The 16,898-nt window shown below is 33.2% G+C and overlaps 3 protein-coding genes and 1 non-coding gene across 4 annotated transcripts; 2 read left to right on the forward strand and 2 right to left on the reverse strand.

The window, feature by feature from the left end:
- Window positions 1-4,720: 4,720 nt before the first annotated feature.
- 3OH-2 (3b-hydroxylase) lies at window positions 4,721-6,062 on the forward strand. Its single transcript, NM_001246926.3, is given in 2 exon segments — window positions 4,721-5,196; window positions 5,331-6,062. Coding segments are annotated over 2 exon segments (1,068 nt in total). The 5' UTR covers window positions 4,721-4,750; the 3' UTR covers window positions 5,953-6,062.
- A 1,620-nt stretch (window positions 6,063-7,682) lies between these two features.
- TRNAD-GUC (transfer RNA aspartic acid (anticodon GUC)) lies at window positions 7,683-7,754 on the forward strand. Its single transcript has one exon. It is a non-coding gene; the product is annotated as a tRNA-Asp (tRNA).
- Window positions 7,755-7,917: 163 nt separating this feature from the next.
- LOC101255778 (uncharacterized) lies at window positions 7,918-11,697 on the reverse strand. Its single transcript, XM_004235679.5, has one exon. The coding sequence runs from the start codon at window positions 11,234-11,236 to the stop codon at window positions 8,081-8,083; it is 3,156 nt and encodes a 1,051-aa protein (XP_004235727.1). The 5' UTR covers window positions 11,237-11,697; the 3' UTR covers window positions 7,918-8,080.
- A 1,911-nt stretch (window positions 11,698-13,608) lies between these two features.
- Window positions 13,609-15,567, reverse strand: LOC101255480 (molybdate transporter 2). The gene has a single exon (XM_004235678.5). The coding sequence runs from the start codon at window positions 15,332-15,334 to the stop codon at window positions 13,958-13,960; it is 1,377 nt and encodes a 458-aa protein (XP_004235726.1). The 5' UTR covers window positions 15,335-15,567; the 3' UTR covers window positions 13,609-13,957.
- Window positions 15,568-16,898: the final 1,331 nt, after the last annotated feature.

Below are 16,898 nucleotides of genomic sequence, written 5' to 3' on the forward strand. Positions count from 1 at the left end.
ATTGATCTGCGTGATATACCAGTATATATAATAAGAATACTTGAACAAAAGGTTTATGTTCCGATTGGACTTGCTACACAAATATTCTTCATTGTGTGACAAGAAAAACAGATTATGTGTAGGACGTATACATTAGCCTAAAATTGATATAGGCCAACACACAAAAGCAAAATATAATGCCCCAACCTAATCACGTCTATGCCACGTGAAGTGCATATGCAAGTAATATGGTGGTCATTTTATTCATGTGTCCTTGTATATATAATATAAATATATATATATCCTTTTGTTACATGATAGGATATGATTGTCCCAATAAATAAGCAAATGATCACAAAATTGACACTCCTAGGAGCCATTTATTTTTAATTTGTTCTCTTTATGTTCTGTGACCACCACCACCACACAATCTTATGGCCTATACCACCAAAAAAAAAAAAAATTATCAAGAATTTTGCATAACACCTATCTTGTCTAAGATAGATAAAAGAAAAAGTTTGGGAGACAAAAGTACACCAATCAAACAAAGAAATCTATAAATTGACAAAATTAGTGATTGCTTAAAGAAATTTAAGTGTGCTTGATTAAAAGAAGGGGACAAAACACACAAAATCTAGCCCCTAAAGATATTAAAAGTGACTTTTACCGCTCGTCGGAACAAGTTTAAAAAGAACATAAAAATAACGATCTAACTTTTATTTAATGACGAAAATACCCTTGCTAATGTTTCTTATAGATTATTCATCCATTTTCTATCCCTCTTTGAGTATGATAACAGTAAACATAAGATTATAGAGATTTATGGTTTTTAATTTCTTCAATACAAAAATTAAAAAAAAAAAACAAATGCTAGATATTATATGTGGAGGGCATTGTTGTCATAAATTTGATAGGCCAATAGGAGAGGGGAATTGGGGCATTTGGTTTCTAGGATCAGGATGTCATGTGGGGGCAGGGAAGAAAAAGCATTACATTATGTTTTAGGTTTGATCAAATATTATTATTAGGACCTAGCTAGTAGGGAAGTTATGATATTATTATTCATATAACAAGACAAAAACCATATGAAATAAACAGACATATATAGCTCATTTCTCACCACTAGCAGTTACAACTCAAAAGGAGTTTGCTGTCAAGCTTGCCTTGTATGAATTTTAAATCAGTACAGTGTATAGGATAAAAAATTAATGTTAAAGCCTATAAGCATTGGTGGAGTCACATGTACTTAAAAAAGATTTCAAAATGATAATATTTTATTGAAAAATTATATTATATAGCATGATAATTATGTAATCATTGTTTTTTTTAAAAAAATTAATTCTTTATATTTTGATATGAGAAAATTCTAACTTTGTTAATATTTGTAGACTTGTAATTAAAAACTGAACTGTATTGTTCATAGACAAATTTGATCGTACCTCATTTATTTATCAAAAATCTTAGCTACGAATTTCCACTTTAAAATAATATTGAAAATTTCACTTCATAAGGCTTTTCCTTTTTACGTGCATAATGTCTAAAAAATGTGACTGGAATAGTCAAAATCTTGACAGTTGGATTTGGGTATTACAAGTACCTAGTATTAAAGTTGGTATCTCCTTAATATTGTGGTGACAGTTCTTAGTTCGTTTTGGATTGATTATTAATTAAAATTAAAATTAAATTAATTTAATTGGTTTTTAAATTCTAGAATCAAATCAAATCAAACGAAAAAAATTATCATCGGTTTGATTATTATCGGTTTGATTATGTTTTTTTGGTTTATTCAGGTTGAAAGTAATATTTTTTTTGAATATGTACATATCTCGATAGACATAAACACCAATTAAATGAACAATCTACAGAAATGCTAATATTGGTTCAGTCAAGCAATTAAGCGATATTAGAGTGTGTGACTCTTTTATGTGAAATACAATATGTAAAGACTAAAATAAATTTTGATGAACTTGGATTTGAGATTGTTATACTTGGGTTAAATTTAGTGGGATTGAGAAAATAATAAAGTTAAAGACTTAAGTTAATTAAAATTTAACAAAATATTTTTAACTTATTTGTGAATAATATATAAATTATTATAAAATTTATATATCTAATTTATCGGTTTGGTTTAATTATTTTTGCGGTTGTGTTTTAGTAAAACCTAACCAAATAATATCGGTTTTCAAAATATAAAAATCAAACTTAATCAAACTAAACCAAGTATTGATTTTTTAATGGGTTTGATTCGAATTACAGTTTGATTTAATTGTTAACCATAATCATGAACAACCCTAGTGACAATATTCTCAATTAAGATGCAAGAGAGGAGCTCGAAGTCGATGTATGATTTGAGTCGAACACTTATTTATCTTCAACATTTACAAAATTTACTAGGCATCATGAAGGTGTATCATCTATTTTTATACCAATAAATAAATTTTATCAACTAACTATTATTTCATTAATTTACATTGTAATTATCCAATTTATTAGGCATAATTTTTAATACATAGTAAACAATATACCAAACTAATAATAATTATATTAAAATCAAGAGTACTGTAAATATATTTAAAGGACAAAAAAATTATTTAATTTTATTAAGTTAATATAAATATTTATGGTCAAATCTATTAGTGAGCTATTAAAGTTGGCATTATATTTCACTTAGATACTTTAATCGAATGATTTTCGCTTTAGATTTCTCTCTGTTTGATGTTCAATATATACACAATATACTGACATAAAAAATTAGAACCATATCATTTTAATAATCAACATAAATTTTGTTTAATTTTGTGTTATGACCACAGAGATAGTTTGTCCAATTTTCATCTTTAATTGCGGACATAAAACTTGATATCTTTTTTAAAAATCATTAAAATAATGTACATCAAATGTCTACAGTAAAACTTCACTAAATTAATATAGTTATGACCGTGACATGTTATTATTTTATAAAGGTATTATTTAATCGATAAATTAATAATTAGTAATTTATAAAATAATTTAAGACTCGACCTTGTGATGTTAGGATAATAAAAGCTTTGAAGATGTATTATCGTAACATATTTTTGAATATTAAAATGATAAGAAGTGGACATGAAACTGGTTCATGAAAGACTAATGTTTTGTATGCTATCAATTTTGAAATTCTGGCTTGGACAATAAATGTTCAGCAAGAGACAACAACAAATTGTTTTCTACACTACAAAATTTGTTTGGATGATGAAATCTCAAAGAATTTAAATGAATCCACTTGTGAAAACATCATTTATGCACTTAAGATCATAATTAATGATTTCAGTTACCGCAATAAAATGAACGTCAATAACCTAGTGGATTATCCAGGTAAAAATTATACATATTGATTAAATGTCCAAAATTTAGAAAAATTCTGGATACCATAAAACATACCTTTGAAATCAGTCACGCGTAAGGAAACATTTATCGTATCTAGAACTCTTCATGATTTTTTTGGTGCAATACAAAAGGACAACACCATAACTTTTGGATGCAATAAAAAAAAATAGAGATGAACTTCAATTAGATTTAAAGTTTAATGAAAAAGCAAAACACAATAGAATCACATTTCACTTAATTATCTTAGAGATACTTATACTTTTATCAAAATAAGTAATTTTTTTCATTGACCCAGATCGAAATTGAAAAACATATTATCTTAAAAATTATTAATTTACCGAATCTTAATTTAGTGAGGTTTTATGTACTATAGCCAATCTATTATTTGTTTAAATCTTTATTAAAACTATATAAACAATTATTTGTCAATATTTGGTTAAATACTTGTTTAATAGTATACCAAATGCAAATTCTCATTTTGACTTCTAATTAGGACAATATTAAAACATATCTTATCTAAACTCATGACTAATGATATATACCCATACAACTTTGCGATGTTAATGGTTATAACTATAAAGGGAGAAAGAATGTCTCATATGTGTGGGAAGGAATATTAGAGATAGATGCCTTAACGTGCAGAAATTTATATTTCAATTTATATGACATTGGCAGAGTCAAAATAAAAATGTTGAAGTTTAAAGTTTAAGATAAAAAAGAAAAATATTTTTGAACCTAGAAAACTAGCGTGGAAAGCATTTTCATAATCCCTTCCTTATTATTAAGCCGTTAATCAATTTTGCGTATCTTTTAATTAAAAAAATTGCCAATTTTCTAATACATCAGAAAAAACTATTGAATTCGTCCGAACTCACAAACTCCCACTTAATTTTTCCTCTGATCTTTATTGTATTTTGAAATTCAAATCGTATTTTTTGTATATCTTTAAATATTTTAGATCGTTAATAATTATGATTTATGATGTTTCATGTATATATTTTCAATTTTTTTTTAAAAATAATTCTATAATTGAATTGAATTCAGTTAACTGTCGAAATTGGAATGGTATGGAGATATATTAGAGTATACTACTATATGTTATGGATTAAATTTTTCTTTGAGGACAGGATGGTCCATTAAACTTTTGATCTTTCGTTTGTCCAATGATAGTCTATTCTATCCATTTGCTTCCTTTCATTTCTTGTCCCCTTCCTTATATCGACACCAACACTTCCCCTAAACCACTCAAATTTTACAGTATTTCATTTCTATTATATTTTTATTATTTCTTCCCAGCATTCCTTGTCTATATATATATTCTTCTCATTTTCATCACCTCTTCACATACAACTAAATTCCAATTCCAATTCCTCTTCTTCAATTCCAATAACTCCTAACTTCTACTACTATGCCTTCAATTATCTCATCACAACTCGATTTGTACTCGATAAAAGAATTACCCGAATCACATGCATGGAAATCCTCATTGGACGACGATGGATCGCGTAATATTAATGCGGAGTCCATTCCAGTAATCGATCTAAACCATGATCATAAATTTGTCATGGATACAATTGGCCATGCATGCAAAACATGGGGTGCCTTCCAAATAGTAAACCACAATATATCGCACCGATTACTTAACCATATGGAAACACACGGGACGAGATTATTTTCCCTTCCGATGCAACAAAAATTAAAAGCAGCTCGATCGTCCGATGGCATCGCTGGCTATGGAGTCGCTCGAATTTCTTCTTTTTTCGATAAGCTCATGTGGTCCGAAGGATTCACAATTTTTGGATCCCCTCTGGAACATGCCCGCCAACTTTGGCCATACGATTACAATAAATTCTGGTACACATTAATTAAACCCTATACAAAAAATATTAAATCCGTGCACCTACCTACACAATTTTTCGCCACTTTTTTTTTATAAAAAAAGTAACTATTTTTCGTATCTTTAATTATTATTTTTTTGAATTTTTCAGTGACGTCATCGAAGAGTACGAAAATGAAATGGAAAAGCTAGCGGGAAGATTAATGGGTTTAATGCTTGGGTCCCTTGGAATAGCAAAAGAAGATGTTAAATGGGCCGTTGGCCCAAGAAGCGGTAGTTCGGCCCTACAACTAAATTCTTACCCGGCTTGTCCGGATCCGGATCGGGCTATGGGTCTTGCTGCACATACGGATTCTACCCTATTAACAATCCTTCACCAAAACAATACAAGTGGTTTACAGGTATTTAAAGAAGGAAACGGGTGGGTAACGGTTCCTCCGCTTCGCGGGGCATTAGTTATCAACGTGGGTGATTTGTTACACATATTGTCAAACGGGTTGTACCCGAGTGTTCTACATCGGGCGATAGTGAACAGGACTCGACATCGTCTTTCAGTGGCCTATCTATATGGGCCACCGTCAGGGGTGAAAATTTCACCCCTATCGAAATTGGTAGACCAAAGGAACCCTCAAATGTATAGGCCAGTGACGTGGAGTGAGTATTTGGGAACTAAGGCAAAACATTTCGATAAAGCACTTTCATCTGTTCGGCTTTGTGCTCCTCGTATTGGGTTTGCCAATTCCAAGGATCAAAGTGGCGTCCAAGTAGGTTAATATAACAAGAAGTATCCACTTTTTTTTTTTTTTTCCTGAAAATATCTCTCTACTTATGTTCCTTCTTGACCCATTGGAAGAATTTAGATCAATCTTTATCTTTGTGAGAACTTTTATATAGGGGCATGTGTAGCTTTAGGTCAGCAGATTCGTCTTAATTCATTATTTCGATCCAGAACATAATTTTTATATGTAGAAGTTTAATTAAATAATCGTATCATAAATATGAATATTTAACTTTAAAAACATATTGGATTCCATACCAAAAATCTAAAAAAACTAAACTAACAAAATTTAACTTTTATATGGCTACATCGAAAGTAGACATGTAATATATTATTATATTATTATTAAAGTAAGATAATTCATTTGATATAAAGTGAGTGTGTGTATATATAATATAAAACACATTGGACAAAATGAAGGGTTCCCATAGAAATGGGGCGCTTACTAGTACTAGAGGATAAGCTAAAGGTCAATCATATTACATCATTCAAAATAAAAATATTAGATGCAAACAAGGAACAACGTGTGTTGGCACTTCTGTCGCGCGCGGTGGGTGGATAGAGGGAAGACGCTCTATATGAGCTGTAATATTGTTTGACTGAGCATAAAATTTTAAAAATAAGAAAAAAGAAATTTAATTAATACTTTCTGTTATACTTATTAGAATTACTTTAATAATATTTCATTTAATTGAGTTTTCTTTCACAATAAAGTGTTATATGAGGTGCGTGTGAACATAAATAAAAGACAGAAGAAGAAACATGATGTTACGTTATAACTTACAAAATAAAAAGAGGAGGACAAGATTTAAGTAGATTAGATCAAACATTAGGACGGCATAGCGGCAAATCAATGTTTCTTAAAAAAATAATAATAGTAGAAAACAAAAGCCCACATTTAGTCATTTAAATGTATTACGGCGTACAAGTCGGTTTTAATTTAATTTAATTAGGTTTGGTGTCTTTGTGTATACCTCAAGAAGTGATGTTGGGCTAAAACATCCATGCTAGTAGTGATTGTCTTGAGAAATCATGTGCCTTTTTCTCCACAAAATAGCCAAACCCCAAACCAAAAAATAGCTATGTCTTCACTCATGCAAATATATTTACCTTTGTAAAGATAATGTTAAGTCTTGATTGGACCGTGAGAGTTGTGTTCTCAATTATTCCTGCCCTTTCTGTAGGATGAAAAATCATATTCAGGTGGAAATAATATTGGATATATGACAACTTTAAATAAAGGAAATCAATATGGGCTGTTTATATGTTATATAAACGAGTTGATTTATCATAAGGACATTTAAATAATATCGTATTTCAATTGGAAGTCATTGATTTACTTCTCCTATTTGCAAAATTTTCTTTTTGTTTCTTTGCAAGTTTCTGATTGATATACACTTTTGGCAATTTGATCAAAGGTTATGTGGCTTTTGAAAGAATCTTCATTACGAGTAAATATAGGGAAGTTATTTCTCGAGATTAAATAAGAGATATCTAATTAAGAATGTTAAAAATCGTCCTACTTTTAACCTTCCATTGTAATTAAATTATTTAAGAGACCAACAAACAACTTAATGGAAAGAAAACAAAAATAGATACTAATTGGTTTCTTCAGTCATTAGATTGTATATTGTCCCATCGTTTTGTCATGTGATTTTGTTGTGCTTAAATTATTGAAAAAATGATTTTATATTTTTAAAAGATACTCGATCGTATAGCATCAAAGTCGTTGTAGTATAGTGGTAAGTATTCCCGCCTGTCACGCGGGTGACCCGGGTTCGATCCCCGGCAACGGCGCTTAATCTTTTTTTTCCCTTTTGTTTTTTTCTCTCTTTTTAAGTCTTGCTTCGACTCTTCAAAAATGTCATGTGTCTGATCCACCAAAATAGTGAATTTAATAACATAGGGTAAGGGCCTATAACATGATTATGTTGAACCAGTAATTAAAATGTTAATTAAATTCTAGGAACATCTCATGCATGATGGATTCATTTAGTTAATTATGTACCTCATTATCAGGCAGGTAAAAACAACAAACAATTCCGCAAGAAACAAAGTGTGCTCAAAATGTACATACAACAAGTCAGTGAGTAGACATTCTTTTTCAAGAGTAATAATCTCAGTCAGTCCACATCCCGGTCTTTGACACCGGAGGTAAGTTCAGCTTCAGCAGAAGGTAACCTCTCATAAACTCGGGACCCAACTGGTAGAAGCTTAATCTTGCCCAATCTAAGTGTCTGGCTAAGCTTCTCATAGTTCCACCTCTGCTGAATATACACAACAACTGCCAGTACAACTGCAGCCACTGGTATGGCAATGTCTCCAAACTTTGTGTAAAAATCAAACCTGGGGTTCACAAACTCGTACTCTTCCGAGAAATAGGGATTGGGAACAGGAGATCTGATGTAATCATACACATGAGGCAGAAGTCTAACCGACGTAAGTCCAATATAATATAGCTTCCTCAGTGGTTTGCAATGGATTTGCCAAAAAAGGTTTCCTATTACTTGAGGAAGCAAAAAGAAATCTTGAATCAAACCCATGTACTCCTCCAATTCAGTTTCCCATTCCCTCAAGGTGTGAAAATTTCCAGTGGAATCTACGTAACGTTCAGCATGAAGAGGTTTCTGGCTTGTATTGAAGGAGTGGATAAACAGAACAATGATATATCCAGCAACATGCATTACCACTGTACTGACAAGTACCCATTTGTCACTTGGAACACGGTGTGGTTCAAGAGGGCTCCTTGCTGATAATCTGATACGGGATCTCCACACCTTTTGGCTGAGCCTCGCTGTTACTAAAAAGGCAACTAGCACAAGAACCTTGACAGTATAATCAATCAGACGAATCCACTGGCTGTTTTCAAGATCATAAGATGGAGTCTCATTGATTTCAGCACCCATCATTTTGAACAAAGCTTCTGCACCTGTGATCAAAGGTAGGCCGTATCCAACAGCTTGGACACCTAGCATGGCAAGCGAGACATACGGGACCGATTCCGCATTACCTCTGATGTAAAATAGTTGGCTGAGAATGCAAAATATTGCCAGAGAGAGTGTCAAGATGCGCAGGATGCCCTCTACGCCCCTACGGGAAAGAATGTCTTCTCGCTGCTTCCTGTACATAATGGGGAATGTTTTAATGTTTACGGGATTAAAGTAGAGTGGATCATCATCATTTCTTTGAGAGGATACGGAGATTTTAGCTGTTGGATTGACCAACCAACGAGCAGTGGTTGGTGGGTATGTTATAACCACCTCAATCAGACAATCCAATCCAGCCTCAAGGTCCATACTTTCTGATAGAATTTTCCAAGAGGCTCGAACATCCCTGCAACCAATGAGGTACATATTTCCGACATGTGGATCATACATTCCCTCAACAAAAAGCAACGAGATGTTACTGTATGACGTCCCAGTGAGACTAAGTTGAGCAGAAACATTTAAGAGAAGCTGTTTTTCTGTGTATTCAGCCTTAGCATGATAAGAATTCTCTTTTTCACCGATGGAACCGTTTGTCAAAGGCCCAAACATTTGACCAAGAGAAAGAATCTCCATTTCAATTTCAACTCTTTGGTTAGCTGAACCAGAGATTTGATCTGCAACTGCTGAGGTGTGTAGGGAGAGATCTTCAGAAAGAATCGAAAGGCTGACGGAAAAAGAATCTGCATCCTCCAGTCTTGGGAATGTCAACAGTGATTTCTTAAACATTGAACCAAGGGTAAAGGGCTCATTTTTCTCAAGGACTGTAGCAGCTGCATTGATTTTTGAGTATTTGTAGTATGGACGAGAAGCAGTATATTGATCCCACAGCTCAACAGGGCGGATCAGTTTCTCAAATGATAAAGGAAAGTAACGCCTACTGCTTCCATCAATACTGGAAAAATGGCCAATAATTATGCTCCTTTGTGTTATAGAAAAGGAGAGTGGAACATACAAGCAGATTCGCGAATCACAGTTGCTGTCTTCTGCACCAACTACTCCTCGGCAACCAACCATACAAAGCTGTCCACTGGAAGATTTCCAAATTCCCTCAGCAGAAAGAGTCATGTTACTAAGCCCAGTCCTTTGTGCTGCGGTGAACTGATTCTCCAATGGAGAAATCACTCTAAACACAGAAGAGACCCTAGAAGAAGTGACATTATCTTTTACAGATATTGTATCACATCGAACATCCTGAAGGACAAGCTTGACGTCCTTAAAACCCCCATCAGTGGCATTTATCTCCTTGTCCGATCTGAATGGACCCAATTGACTGCAAAAATCATCTGTACCGTTGCATTTCCAGTTTGGCACAACTGTTAAGGCTTCTTGCTGAGTGAATCTTTGAAGAATATAACAGAAGTCAAGCCCTCGATAAGTATTTATCTCAGTACTCAGACTATCTTTGTACGGATATGGATCACAAGCTTTTGACACAAACTTTTCAGAGCCGAATTCGTACTTTGAAGAAGTTCCCAGCCAAGAAGACATATGAACTTCATCAAAGTACTTAAAACTCGTCTTTGGGTTTAAGCTTTTCATGGTTCCTAGAACAGCTCTATTTGTCAGTGTATTTGTTCTAGGATAATGAAGCACGAGCAAAATTTGATCATCTTGCATAAGAGGTGGCTGATTAGTATAACCAGATTCCTTTACCCACTGCCATGGATCAGTAGACTCTTGCTGACGAGAAGGCAACATTGTTGTCCCCAACAAACACATGACTCTTTCCCCTTGATTTTTCTTCGATTCAATGTATACTCCTTCAAAAGTCACCGAAAGCTGGGAATGACCGGGCCAAATATCAAAATGAGGACTTCTCTCATATGGTTTACTTGAAAACAAGCCATCTAGGGTGATACCAATCTGCAATATCCCACTCACACTCACTGATTTCTTAGACTGATGAGCACGATCAACATTCGTAACCCAAAAAGAAACTAAGTTCAACGGAGATCGAAGATCCGATGATCTGTTTGAAAGATCTCTATCATCAAAAGGCATTATTGAAGCAGCCCCATTAGACACTTGCCTCCAATCTCCATTCAGAAAACTTAATTCATGTTTTATGCTATAAATTCTGTTATCATCAGGTTCCAATTCAGAAGCAGAAGCTAAAACAAAAGCACATTCTTTTTTGACTTCATCAGTTCTTTCATATTTGTAAGGCATAGAAGTTCTAGTCCTAGGTCCTAACTCTCCATCTACCACATAAGAATGAACAAAACCAACAGACAACAACATCAACCAGATAATAATACTAGCCATTGTCCAATAAGAAGCAAAAAAAGACATTTCCCCAAACCCCTTAAATCAAGATTCTTCAAGTATTAGTAGAAAACAGAGAAATTCATGACTAACCCTTTTTAGGACTAAGATTTGAACTTGCTAATATCGAAATCAAAACAGCAAAAAAAAACTTGGGAACTTATAAAGATCAAGTCTTTGAGATGGGAATTAGTGAATCTTGATGAGGAAATAGCAAGGTGCACTTACCTGGTAACTCAAATCTTCATAGAAAGAGAGAAATAGAACAAAGAATCAAAGGAAAGTGTTGATCAATTTGAGGAAAAAAAAGGGACAAGTTGGTGCTTTTGATTTTGATAATTAGGGTAAGTAGAGAGAGTAAGGTGTGAAGTTGAAATCAAGATAGCTGATGATGGCGACACTGTTGAAGTTCGAGTCAAATATTTCTTACAAACTACTATGTACCAACTCCTCTACGCTCTATCTCTGTTTTTTTATTAATATTCTCCTGTATGACTATCTTTTAATTTTAATTTTTTATATATATTAAATAATAATGCAACTTTTTAATTCTTATTTAATATTTTTAGGTCATTTTTATTAACAAATGATCGGATTAACTAACATATAATTGTTAAATTTAATAATTTATATATAAATTTTATAAAATAATAAATATTATGATTCAATTATTAATACAAAAAATTGAAATATAAGATGAGATCAAAAGAGTATTATATTAATCGGGAAAGAACTAAAATAGTTGTTTATTAATTAAACAGATCTCAATTAATCAATTTACCTAATTTTCAGAGGACTGCTCTTGAACTACTCACTCAGTTGACTTTTGGTTGTTCATACTAGAAAGTACACACCCTTATACTAAGAAAAGAAATTATTTTTCTTATAATACATTGGACCGGACAAGTAAAAGGAAAAGATATTTTCAATGTAATGAATGAGGAAAAATGAACAATAAATTTCTTATATCATGCGAACTATTAAGAGAAATTTGATAACGTCTACCATTTATTTATGTTGTGATTCATAATACATGAAGATTATAGTATGAATTTTTAAAAAGAAATCATATTTTTCGACAAGGTTTAGCGTTTAAGAGGGATTCCTTAAAACAAATAATTTTTAGTGCAAGTATTAACAATTTGGTAGGAGGAAATGAGATTAGATGGAGTAATAAAAGAAGAGATTTTCTAAAAGGAAGGAATAGATTTGAATCTTAGATCTGGCCCTTAGATGTATCCAAAAAAAAATATTAAATAAATTCGATTAGTCTTTTCTTTATTTTTTTTTAAAATTTTTTTGAAAGCAGCATATGACATAAATTAAATTTAATGATTAAGATATAATTGATTAAATAACCCTAAGATGCGAGCTTCTCAAAGGAAGTAGCCATTATTTTTTGAAAAAAATAAATGGTTGTTCCAAAGAAGCAGTTTTGTATAGGAATGACTGCTCTCAAGACAGTAGAAACAGTCACATAGATTTGTTTCTGTAGTCAAGAGCTTATTGTCATGACTCGCCACTTTGCACGGAGTGTTGGTTGCAATCTAAGTCATTGACATTATATATAACATCTTTCACTTCATGATGAATAATAGTTCTTGATTCTTACAAATTGCATCGTGCTAATTGATATGGCGCTTTGAAACTACATCAATGTCAAATGCTTCTGTCATTGCACAGATTCATCTTGACACATGAATTTCAAAGCTATACACAATAGTAATTCGAGTCATAGCTCAGCTTTGAAATAATATGAACCTATTCTTACATTAGCCAAGTGAATCAGCATGAGAAAATCACTCAATCGTCCCGTACTGTCCATTTTTTTTTCACGCCAAGATTGTAAAACAGTGTACACAACTACTCAATCACCTAGAGGCACGTTAATTCTTCAATAGGCTCAGATTGCTACTTTATGTTTAAATACTTTACTATTCAGAGAGTGTTATATATTGTTGGAAGACAATCTTCCCCAACTCAAACAAGACGTTTTTCCTTTTTCTTCCTCACGTTAGAGCAAATTTTTTGTTCGGTTTCACTACAGTAAAAATGACCACCATATTTAGCGGTAATTGTCACTTTTTGTATATGTCCCTAAAATCTTTAGCGATATTGGTTCTAATGACACTTAACTAATGCCGGCAAAGACTTTAACACTCTTTATTAGTGTCAATATTTAATGCCGCTAAAAGTTATTTTTGTTGTAGTGTTCTATTTATAAATTCAGGTTCTTTCCTTTACACTTTGTTTGGATCATTGTTATCCATTGTTTCATAATGTATTATGTTATTGTATGGTAAATACAGTGTTTGGCTAAATTGTATTGCTTGTTGTTGTTTAGTAACATTTTAATTGTTACATAAAATAGGAATTTCCATTGTTACATAACAACAAAATTTAACAATACATTTTAAATAACAATCAAAACGGTATAGTAACGATACAATATAATATAATAAATTACAATGATCCAGACAAGGTGTTATTCAGGACCAAACAACAACCACATTGCCTCCTAATTGGTATAGTCACACAATCTGCAAACAAGATCCCTATATATCAAACTGATATCCAAGAAATACAGAATCTTTTCTTATTTTTTTGGTTGAAGATATATATAGGATTATGAAGGATAGTAGCTCATGAAACAAGTGATTTTGTACTGATACAATCATGTAATAAGTAATAGATAGTTATACGAAGTTAGCAAATGAAGATAAATAATTTATGGAAGAAATCTACATCTTATGGATCGAGACTAGTTTCACCGTTTGATCTCCCAAAGCAACTATGGAAGCAGTCCAATTCCCTCAACTTCAGCAGCAAAAACAGCACAATACCGCACCCGAATCCTAATGCAGCACTGGAACCCGTCAATGAAACGGCAGCACAAACCAACATAACAAAAGATTCTTCCTTTGAGTTCATATCCCTTGATGCCATACCCAATTCAATCCCAGCAAACAACAGAAGCACCCCAAGTATACCAATAGGGAACTGACTCAAAATCCTCACAAATGAACTCCCAAATACCAAACCAAGAACCAATTTACCCAATCCAAGAAACGCCACCGATGCACCACTCCTCCCACCAAATCTATACTGTCCAGCCAGCCCCCCTGCACCGTGGCAACACGGCATTGCCCCAAACCAACAACCCACCAAATTCATTAGTCCAACACTTACAGAGACTCGAGTTGCAGACACTTCCTTCTCCGGGAACAAATCAGCTGACAATTTACACACAGCGATCACCGAATTCAATACGGATAACGGAATCTGAGGAATCGCTCCCCGGAGAAAACCGCTTTTCCAATCTTCCCATGTAATTTTCAAAATGTGAATTTTTGATGGGCCAAATTTAATATCGTGAATGATTGAAGGATCACGAACAAAACAGAGGATCAATCCCAGTAAAAATACTATAAGAGCTGCCGGAATTGCTGATAGTGTTCGTAATCTACGCCGATCGCTCCTGTCTTCATCTTCGTCGTCCTCAACAACTTCACCGGAGCCTGTGACGAGTATAAGAAAACACACACAAGTGAGAGCCAGAATAACGCCGTCAAGGCCAAACCACGAACGTGGGGAGGTGGCGCTAGCCTTTGTAGAGGTAAAATCTTGGTTATAACGAATGTATTTGATAGCAGAGAAGGCAAAAGCGAGGCCCTGAGAAAGCTGAACGCCGCGAACAACAGGGAGAGGAATAAAGCGGTAGAAGAAGGACATAAGCCCGGTGACTCCGAGGAATAAAAGTGTGCCGGCGGTGGTAATTCCGGCGGCGGCAATTTGGGGAACAGTGAGATGAGGTATCTCGGAGACGGCGACGGCAGCAATAGATTTCATGGGTTGAACAGGCATGGGGATTCCAAAAATAGCACCAGTGATGATATTGTAGAATGCAGTGAATATAAGGGTAGTGCTGAGGTCAAGATTGCTGACTAATGTGAGTGCTAAGACAATGGGAATGTAAGTGCCTAAATCGCCGACGGAGCCACCTAGTTCGGAAAGTAGGGAGGTCTTCAGGCGGAGAGAGCCGGTGAACGTATGAGCGGAAAGATGGCTGCCCCACCAGTTGCGGCGGAGGAGGGGAGTGGTGCGGTCAGAAGTTTGTTCAGCCATTTTTGCCCGGAGGGAGTTGGCAAATGAGATGAAAGTCGCGCGAACCCAAACACGAAAAGGCAATTCTTTTTTTTTTCTAATATAAATTCCTCAGTCTCAATTTATATTATATGGTTAGAATTTAAAAAATGACGTTCATTTGTAAAAAAGTAAATAAATTTCTTTTGATTTTATATATTTATTTATTGTCGAATTTGCAAATAAAAATGTAATTTAATAGGTGATATAAATATTATGGTATGTTTAAAAGCGTTTTATCATTTTATAAACGTTTTAAGTGGTGAAGGTTGGAACTGTGTTTAAGATGCCGTTGATATTCGGATCTGTTGATGTTGATCACAAACAAATATCTGTACAAAATAATTGTGGAGAATTTAAGTCCAAGATAAGGAAGGAGTCGTGACAAGTACAAGTGTCATGCTATTATTTACTAATCTAACGAGTATGAAAGTGACTTTCAACAATCATCTCTTCACTGCACCAAAAGGCATTTGGTAAAATTTTGTTGAGATGATATATTGATGTATTATTTAATAATTTTATGAATGAGTAGGATCGAATTTACAATCTAAAAAGGGATAGGGTCAAATAATACAATTAAAAAATTTAGCTGTCAAACATGAATCAAAGGAAAAAGGAAGGGAACATGAGAATTGTTAGGATCCGAAGAAATCCCAAGCCCACATACGGACTAAACTTTGGGCTATCGACAAATATTTGGGCTTCCATGGTCCAATTTGATACTGTGAGTTATGGATGAAATTCACAAATACAATAGCTATTTTTTTTTTGGGCAACTTTCACGTATAGCAAACAAAAAATTTATATTTGTATGTTATAGCAAAGTTTACATAATTGTGCTCCATAGCAAACATAAAACTGTATAATTCGCTATACATATACAATTGTATAATTCGCTGGCCTATTTCGCTGCAATTGTATAATTCGCTATCCTATTTCACTGCGATTGTATAATGCACAATTGTATAATTTGCTGACTATTTCGCTGCAATATTTTTATAAAATTTGCTTTGCATACAGTTGAATCGAATTGAAATGTATGTATATTGCATAATTATAAGTGTATAGCAAGAAGATATATGTTTTTCTCTCGCTTTATACAAAAACAGAAACATAATATATACACTTTTGTTGTATAAAGCTAGAGAAAATTGTATTTCACTGCAATTGTATAATTTGTTGGCCTTTTTCTCTGCAATATTTGAAGTAAAAATGTTTGTAAGTTTTATAATTAAGTGTATAACACGAAGATATATATTTTTGCATGTGTATATACAATTTTCTCTCGCTTTATACAAAACAGAAACAAAATTATACACTTATGTGTATAAAGCAGAGAGGCGAGCGAGAATGGAGAGTGGCGAGCGAGATTTCTGGGAGAGAGACGCTGTCAAATTTTAGCTAACGTTTGCTATGGAGCACAATTAAATCAAACCCTAGCTATTCCATTTTTTTAGGTTATTAATTTGCTATTATATATAATTTTTCCATTTTTTTTTGTCTAATTCAACTTTAGCTAGCATAATCTGCTAAAGTTCTAAAA

Source organism: Solanum lycopersicum, chromosome 3, assembly GCF_036512215.1.
Source record: "Solanum lycopersicum chromosome 3, SLM_r2.1".
NCBI lineage: Eukaryota > Viridiplantae > Streptophyta > Magnoliopsida > Solanales > Solanaceae > Solanum > Solanum lycopersicum.

Coding starts and splice junctions, on each gene's coding strand:
- LOC101255778 (XM_004235679.5), bottom strand. CDS start 11,236: ATGTCTTTTTTTGCTTCTTATTGGACAATGGCTAGTATTATTATCTGG.
- LOC101255480 (XM_004235678.5), bottom strand. CDS start 15,334: ATGGCTGAACAAACTTCTGACCGCACCACTCCCCTCCTCCGCCGCAAC.